At 31.8% G+C, this 9,320-nt stretch overlaps 1 protein-coding gene across 1 annotated transcript; it reads left to right on the plus strand.

The window, feature by feature from the left end:
- Positions 1-602: 602 nt before the first annotated feature.
- On the plus strand, positions 603-2,972 carry LOC122589843 (triacylglycerol lipase OBL1). Its single transcript, XM_043762163.1, has 5 exons — positions 603-1,015; positions 1,181-1,398; positions 1,553-1,586; positions 1,706-2,382; positions 2,475-2,972. The coding sequence occupies exons 1-5, from the start codon at positions 625-627 to the stop codon at positions 2,721-2,723; spliced, it is 1,569 nt and encodes a 522-aa protein (XP_043618098.1). The 5' UTR covers positions 603-624; the 3' UTR covers positions 2,724-2,972.
- Positions 2,973-9,320: the final 6,348 nt, after the last annotated feature.

Here is a 9,320-nt window from a genome sequence, read left to right on the forward strand (position 1 = left end):
TGATCAGAATATTTTTCAACCCTAGTGACCCTATCTACATACCCTCTCATTTTCTCATTAATTTAAATATTTTTAAATAATTTACCTATAACATCCTTAATAAAATTATTTACAATATACATCTTTTAGCTTTTATAATTATTACACTAACTGTTATAGTTGTAATGTTTGAATTAAAAAGTTGAGAAAGAAACGAGAAAGAAATATTATTGGTAATGGATGTGAAAGTGTTCTTAAAGATAGAAAAGCTAATACAAACAATGAAAAAGAGGTAATAAACAACCTTATTGGGAAAGGCCTAACAAACTAATGTATCTTGATAATCAACCACGGTGGCCGTTTCCTTGAACAAGGAGGAGAAGTGCAGAAATATATGCATGCATGTATGTATGTTGAGTGGAATGGAGTAAATTTTATTGTTGTATTCTGTTAGCAAAAAAGCGGTCCAATAATGGCATCACACCACAACCAACAACAAACACCACACGTCATAAATTTGGAGTAAAAGTGTAGCGCGCTGATGACATAATCAATTTCCTGCCTTTTTATAGATAAGTACTAGTCTACCACCACTCATTAATATTAGGTAACAAATTATAAGAGGGAGAGCAAGATAGCTAATTAATGGCAGCTGCTTCAATGGAGCAATTATTATTAGTAGTAAATGAGGATGATGATTTGTTAAGGAACAAAGAGGAGGAGGAGTATCTGATAGTGGATCCTGGAAAGGGGAGAATTAGGGATGTGTTAAGATACGGAATATTAGGGAATAAAGCAAGCGGTGCTAAATTCATAGAGACTAATAGTACTAGTTTGTCGGGCGATGAGGTGTTGGGCGGTGGCGGTGATCACAGGTGGGTGATCACGGTCTCCATCATAATGATGAAATTGATTAAGGTATTTGGTAAGCCCATGGAATGGACTGGTCACCTTGTTGACTTCCTACTCAACTTTCTTTCCCTCAACTCCTCACCCAACCACACCTTCCTCGCTCTCCTCTCCAATCTTCTACAAGGTATATATTACTAATTCCTTCATAAAATATACGACTACTAATTAATTGGTTGCTCTGTTGATCGAATACTTACTACATTAGTTATCCCATTAATTAAAAGTTGTGTTTTCTTGATTACCTACTTACTTTGTGCAAATATTATATATGTGTTGTTGGACCGACCAGGGAATATTGTACTTCCGGAGAGAGGCTCCGCAACATTTATTAGCACTATTGGACATATTGATGGACGAATTAACCTCAACTTTGTTGATGATGTACAAAATATTGGACACTTATTAGAAGCCGGCAACAGGGCTCTTATGGACCTCAGTATGATGGCTTCCAAACTGGCTTACGAGAATCCTATTGTTATTACAAACGTTGTCAACCTACATTGGAAGGCATGCATGCCCCCTCACCTTGCCTATCTTCTTTTTTAATTTTGGTTGTATTTTCTAACATTTTTTTGTCTTGTACTTGAGTAAATTAAAATTGGTCAAAACCATGTTTTTTTCAGATGCTAACTGTTATGTCATATTTTTATACCCTCAACAGATGCATTTTATTGACTTCTACAACTGCTGGAATGGTAAGGATTATATGACCTAGCTTCCTTAGAGATAGATGTTATTTTCTATACCATTTTTTTTTTGTTAAACCCCTATAGAATCTTTTTCCTGTGTTGACATTGTTTGTCCGGGCGCGCAGATTATCAAAAGGAAAGATCGACTCAAGTTTTCATATTTTGTGACAAGCCAAAAGACGCAAATCTGATAGTGGTGAGTTTCAGAGGGACGGAGCCATTTGATGCAGATGACTGGATTACTGATTTTGATTACTCTTGGTATGAGATCCCAAAACTAGGAAAAGTCCACATGGGATTTTTAGAAGCCATGGGTCTGGGAGACAGATCAAATACTTCCTCTTTTCAGGAGCTTCTTCAAGTAACAAACACAAAGTTTGAATCATCAAATGTTGCTGATGATGGTCCAAAGGTATTCCCAGAGATGGCAAATATGAGTGCATATTATGCTGTGAGGCGCAAGCTCAAGAGCTTACTTGAGGAGCATAGAAATGCAAAGTTTATGGTGACGGGGCATAGCCTAGGAGGGGCTCTTGCTATTTTGTTCCCGACTGTGCTAATATTGCATGAGGAAGAGGAGCTTTTACAAAGGTTATTAGCTATTCACACATTTGGACAACCCAGAGTTGGAAACAGGGAGTTGGGAAGGCATATTGAATCAAAATTACAAGAACCAAAGCCCAAATATTTTAGGATGGTCTACTGCAATGACCTTGTCCCAAGGTTGCCTTATGACAACAAAACCTTCTTGTATAAGCATTTCGGTGTATGCCTCTACTATGACAGTTTGTTTGTAGAGCAAGTGAGTGTGTTAAGATTTTCCTTGGTGTCTTCCTAATAATTAGTCTTCTCTTAATCCCTTACGTAATTTGTTTGTTTCATTTGGAGTCGCAGAGAGTGGATGAAGAACCAAACCCAAACTACTTTGGGTTGTGGTATTTGATTCCAGAGTACCTGAATGCTGTATGGGAATTAGTGAGAGGTATGACAATGGGGATGACAAATGGGCCAGAATACAAGGAGTCTTGGGAAGGCATCATGATGCGAATCATCGGTTTGACAATTCCAGGCCTTTCTGCTCATGCTCCCCCTAATTACGTCAATTCAATAAGACTTGGAACACCAAAACGTATTCACACCTAGAAATGTAAGCACCTAGACATCAATCAAAACTTCTCTTGGTATTAGATACTTATGTTATTTTGTCTATTAATTACAAAGTGTTGATGATTATCAAGTAGAAAGCCCTTCAACTAAATAAAGGACTATTCTAAAAGCCGAATTAAAAAGCTCTTAGAAAATAGTATGTTGTGTTTTGAAAACACGATAAGTTCATGTCAGGTGTGAGGTTCCCTATTACTTCTTTGACCGCCTATAAACAACTCTCATCCTTGCGACCATTATATAGTGTAAATTGCTTAACTTTATATGTAAGCATAATTTGATGATGATGATAATAATGTACTAAATGATGAAAGCTTGATGAATATGATGATTGAGGTTAATAGGCATATTCTAGGATTTGACAATCCATATTATGATGGTTGTGATGATTTTGTGTTGTTGTATGCCTTCACTAGTGTAGAATATGCTTTTGATGATATATTTAAATGGTGAACCTTTTGATAAGTTAACACGTTATCTAACTCAACTTTAAATGTCTAAAATTTAATATATTGTGCTTATTAGGTTAGCGAATTAAGCGCTATGAGGTGGGAAAAAGTCATATGGTGTTCAATTACTCGTACTAGTTACATGACTTCATTTAGTTAGACGTTTTCAGTTCATTATATTAGGTTGATAATGATCGTCAGTTTTTTTTGCATTCTTGGTCCCTGCTTGCAAGGGCACGTGGGCACTTCACGACTCTCACTAACTGATCCATTATGGCCGCCAGCCATGACCATCACTCTAACGGAGGGTAGTAGTTCATATCACAGTAGAATAAGTTCATTTGGCCATAAGCGACGTTGAATCTTTGCTAAAATAAGATACCAGATGGACATATTTGTAGCTATATTCCTTATTGCCCACATCATAACTTTCGTATGAGTATATGTTTTTTTAAGAAAAAAATTCGTTTCAAGGAGATGAGTAAGTTGCAGGTTTTAGGATTTTACAGAGTGAGGAAAAAGGTTGCTTGTGATTCAAAGAAAGTGAGTATTCCAATAATAAAAAAAAAGAGGAGTTTATTGTTTTACTGACAAGTGTAAAATAACTAGGAAATTGTAATCTTTTCCACGTGATAAATAGATGGGTGAGAAGAAAATACTAGACTAAAATATAATGTTTTTAAAAACAGCACATCTATATATATTTTCTTGCCTCTCGTTAAAAAATAGACATTAACTTAACCAATTAGCTATACTTACAATATTGAAATACACAAAAATATAGTTATGTAATGAATTTTTTTTGGTAGCTAAACAAAATAAATATTGATTTCAATAGTAAGTATTTGTTAAAACCGATACTAAGAATAAAGTATAATTACTAAAAAGAAATTTATTATTTGTGTTTTTAAAATGGGGTATGATTGATATGTGATGACAATATAGTTAGATATATTACTTTGTGAAACTAACCAAGATCTTACTATATGATCAGTGTTGTGTTGAACTTATCATTCATGGTATCTACTTGAGTATTATAAATAAGGTTTTGTTCGTTTACAAACCGGGCATTTTTTGATAACGTCAAAGCTCAGGACCGACCATGTATTTATATCAAAGATGCAAAAAGTTCTTGATACAAAAAGTTCTTGATTTACGAACCTCGTTGCTAATAATCTTGAAAAGGGACCCATTGCTAAAAATCTCCAAATCAATGAGACCAATTTTGCAATTAAATATAAAAATAATGACATATAAATGTATCCATTTATGACAACATGGTTATGTGATATAATGATTTACTTGAATGGTTATGTAATGTAAGAACCTTCATTTTTCGGGTTATGTGATCTAAGCTACCGGCTAAATGCCATATCACCCGCCACATATGATGCCACCTTTGTCATCTTCTTCACTAAATTTATTTGTAAAATAATACACTGGGTTATTACCCCTTCAAAAATTTGTGTTTTTCTTTTTCTCTTTGTTAACTCCATCAAATATTTCTCTAACTCTTAATTAACAACAAGTATTTTGATTTCTTTGTTGAACCTCCTCAAAAATCATTTTTTTTTGAAGAACCCTAAAAGAAAAAAATAGGAGTTTTTTATTTTGATTTCTTTGCACTTAACAAATCTAAGTTTTTAAAATTAATCTTAATGGGAGACACTTTTAGGCAAAAAGAAGGAAGGCAAAATTGAGAAGATGGTGAATGACAGGTTATTAACAGGTGGCAATAGCAGCAGATTTCGGTGACAAATCTTTCCGGCAACAACAACTATAGCAGATCCCAGCAACAGATTCCGACAAAAGTGAAGAACAAGAAGATGATATAAAATCAGATATCATAATAGCGTATATGTGCGAACAGGGTTTTGTCGGCGACAGAAGGGGATGAGGGAAGGAGATATATATATATATATATATATATATATATATATATATATATATACATAGAGAGAGAGAGAGAGAAAATTGGGTGCCGCCAAAATAGCAACTGCTGCCGAAATCTGTAACTGGCACCGGAAATTTGCTGTTGCTGCCATTGAAACCCACCCCCAAATTCAACCACCGTCCACCATTGCTTGAAACCTAAAAAAGAAAATTGAGAATCTTGTGATATAGCGCAATCTCTTCTTCTTCTTCTTCTTCTTTTTTATCTATAATTACTTACCACATCCACATATGTGTATATATATATATAGTTTTAGATAAAATAAAACAAGTATTAAGGTACAACAAATAAAATAATAGGTTTCTTTTCACTGAAAATCAACGTGCATCATGAAAATCATCGGACATCAATTGCTTCGTGTATCATCGTGCATCAATTTTACCATGATCTAAGGGTCAAAATCTTGTCTTATTTGTTTTACTTTAATACTTGTTTTACAATACCCAATCCATATATATATATATTTATATATATATATATATAAATATATATATATATATTTATTGCAGATGGAGGAAAAGGAAAGTTTGTTTGATACAATGATGATGATGATGTGTGAGATGTACATACATTTGAGCAACATAAATTAATAAATAAATATATTTTTTATAATGAGTCAGCATAACTCTTCCATGTCATTAAAATATATTAATAATATCTGAGTCATCTGTCACGTAGAAATATTTTTTTAATGAAAATGAGAGTGGTAATCGGCAATTTGTAACTCTACTTATAGCATACATTACATATCCCAAAAACTAAATGTATATATATCACATAGATAGTCGAGCAAGCCATTACATCAAGTAAGGTGGTTACATTGTATCCCTTAAATATAAACAGACATAGCAATAGAAAAACTTAAAGCATATTGCCGACCATATCTCTGAAGAAAAGTTTTTTAAAGTAATTATAATAGCAAACCATCAAATACTAAACTAATATCACATACATTGCTTATTGCAAAAAAACATGTAAACTAATTTCACATACATTGCTTAATGCAGTGCGATCAATATTACATCACAAGAACAGGATTTGTGAGATACCAAAAAGGTGATCTACTCATAATCGTCGACTTACTTGATTAAAAAACATAAATTTTTTACTCGTGACTCAAAACATTACTCAACTCATAAGAGTCGGAACATTTTCATATATAACATAATATTGGTATATATGTGTCATATTTAGAAACAAAATAAATCAATGCGATGCAATTCTCTGGTCTATGGGCTCAATACGAAGTTAATGGCATGCAAAGTTCATGCCATGCGAACCTTAGTTCATGTGAAGTTCCAGTTCGTTTTAGATGAAAGCCCACAACCCATATGTAATTATGTTTAGTATATGGGAATGAGAATATGAGGCTATTAGGCATTTAAGTTGGGTGAAAAACCCTTTACATACCTTTTTTTAAATCATAAAAATCATGAGGGCCAAACATGTATTCAAAATATTTAAATATTAGTATGCGAGGGGTTTTTCACCCAAGTTGAGTGCATAACAACTCCATACCGGGTTCGAGTCTTGGGTTTCTCATCTCAAGGTATTTTCCATGAAGAGGGGGTTGGAGGTCCAGCGATTTATTGATTAAAATTGCCTCCATCACGTCTGAATCAAAACTAACTTTAAAAAAATAAAAAAAATAAAAAAATAGCTCCATACCCATTTTTCTCTTGGTATATATACTTGTTCATGTATAGGATTTCATTAAACGAGTCTAGTTATCAATTAAGTCACCATATAGCTATAAGGATCGTTTAAAAGATGATGATTTCTCAAAATCCAAAAAGCCTTATTATAATGATAAAAAAAATGATTAATCACCTTAAAAATCAACTTAAAACTTTAAAATTTTGACACACAGATTTCATTAATTTTATTTCCTAACCTTATTCCTTAATTTTTTCAAATATTATTATTTTATGATTAGGTTGATTTTTAGACGTTAAGTTGATTTACCATTATCCTAATAATAATATAATGCAATAATAACATTAATATTAATATTAATATAATTTTTTTGAACAATTAGTCGGTATTTGACATTAGTATTCACCTCATTGTATAATTGTGAATCCCTACATGTACTATAGATTACGAGATATAGACCTTAAGCTGTTACAGGTGATTCAGGAAAAAACTCATAGACTTGTCATTCCTAAGAGTCAAACCCAAGACCTGTGGAACTTCATTTGTATTAATATAAGAGCAAGTTACTGAAATGGTACCTGTGGTTAGGTCAAAATTACTAGTTTCATACCTATTAGATTTAAATTACGTCGATCATACTCATGGTTTACAATTCCGCACTCGGAAGATACCTCACACTGACGGTCATTAGTTGTATTGTTAAATAACCAACGTGCCTTGCACGTGATGTATGAAACATGTAATATTAAACAAACCACAGGTACCATCCGTGTAAATTACACTTATTATTTATCAAGAGATTTGTTTTTATAATAAATTTAATGCTATTTTAAATAAAACTTTTATCATTTTAAAATTATTTTATTTATTTAAATAACCATTGTTGGTTTACAAATTTTATTATAAATTTATAAAAGAAAATTAATAATATATATATATATATATTAAAAAAAGTTTTGCATTAAAATTCTAAGATTATTAGTAATGGGTTGATAGTTTATTGATAATGTCTTTGGTCTTGTGTTAATTCACTAAGGGTATGTTCTTGAGTTTTGTTTTAAAAGGAAAGGAAAAGATTGTAAAGGATTTTAAGAATATTTGGGTTCTTGAGTTTTATTTGAGAGAAGAAGAGAAAAGAAGGGAAAATATTTGGAAGGAGAATTCTATAGAAATTGTTAAAGATATTTTCCTCCCACTTTTGGGATAATTTGGAAGGAAGGAAACTCCACTCCTTCTCTTCTTTCCCCTTCCTTTACATATAAACTCGAGAACACAGGCTAAGGTTCAAGTTTCAAGTCTTACATTTGATTACTAGCCAAAACATTAATTAGTTATTGTTATGCAAAAAAAAAAAAAAAAATTATAAAAATTGAATTGATTGTTAATCAATATCATTTTATGTTGAGTTATTTGTTTTAGTATTATATTAAAAGTAAAATAATGCTACATGAATTTTTCTTTTTTTCTTTCTTAAGCATTCAATGCGATTTTAATTAAAATAAAATAAAATAGACTATCATTTGTAGCTAATTATGTAACATATCAACTATGTTTTATACAATACTAGCATTATATCCGTGCGATGCGGCGGTGGTCGTGACGACGAAAGTGTGGTGGTGGAGGCGAGTGTTGGTGGTGAATGCGACGTCGAGTGCCGTAGATAATTCATATAAAAGTAATTGATTTAAAAGGTTAATGGAGATATTTTAGAAAAATAAAGGATTGATAGTGTAATTTAATTATTAATATTAAGAGAATAGTGTATGTGAAAATCTTTTAAAGGTTTGTAGGCTTGTAGCCTTGTAGGTGAAAATATTACATAGGAGGGCATTTTAGACATTTCCCCATGTAACTTTCAACATGGAGGGTATTTTCTTTAATATAGAGTATAAATAATGGAGATATTTTAAAAAAATAAAGGACTGATAGTGTAATTTAATTATTAATATTAAGAGAATAGTGTATGTGAAAATGTTTTAAAGGGTTGTAGGTTTGTAGCCTTGTAGGTGAAAATATTACATAGGAGGACATTTTAGACATTTACCCCATGTAACTTTCAACATGGGGGGTATTTTCTTTAATATAGAGTATAAATATAGATAAATAATATATATTTTGTAAATTTTTTAAACTAATAAATTATTTTAAAATAATAATTTTTATAAAATATATTTTATTTGATAAATAATAACTCTAAATTACACAGATGGTACCTATAATTTGTATTATATTACATGTTTCATACCTCACATACAAGACACGTTGGCTACTTAATGATACAACTAACGACCGTCAGCGTGAGGTATCTTCTAAGTGTAAAATTGTAAACATGATATAATTGACGTAATTTAAATCTAACAGGTATGAAATTAATAATTTCGACCAAACCAAAGGTACTTAATTCACTCTTAATATACTGTATCTAATACTACTCGTGGTAGTATTATGTAGATTCCTAGCAATGGACGACAATATTCCAACAACATAAGAAGCCAAAACCCACTTCCTTCCTTTTTT

The sequence above is a fragment of the Erigeron canadensis genome, chromosome 2 (genome assembly GCF_010389155.1).
Source record: "Erigeron canadensis isolate Cc75 chromosome 2, C_canadensis_v1, whole genome shotgun sequence".
NCBI classification, from domain to species: Eukaryota; Viridiplantae; Streptophyta; class Magnoliopsida; order Asterales; family Asteraceae; genus Erigeron; species Erigeron canadensis.

Bases quoted from the DNA above. Each gene is read 5' to 3' on its own strand.
- LOC122589843 (XM_043762163.1), top strand. From the start codon at position 625: ATGGCAGCTGCTTCAATGGAGCAATTATTATTAGTAGTAAATGAGGAT. The intron at 1,016-1,180 runs GTATATATTACT...TGGACCGACCAG, and splicing joins CCTCTCCAATCTTCTACAAG to GGAATATTGTACTTCCGGAG. The intron at 1,399-1,552 runs GCATGCATGCCC...TACCCTCAACAG, and splicing joins TTGTCAACCTACATTGGAAG to ATGCATTTTATTGACTTCTA.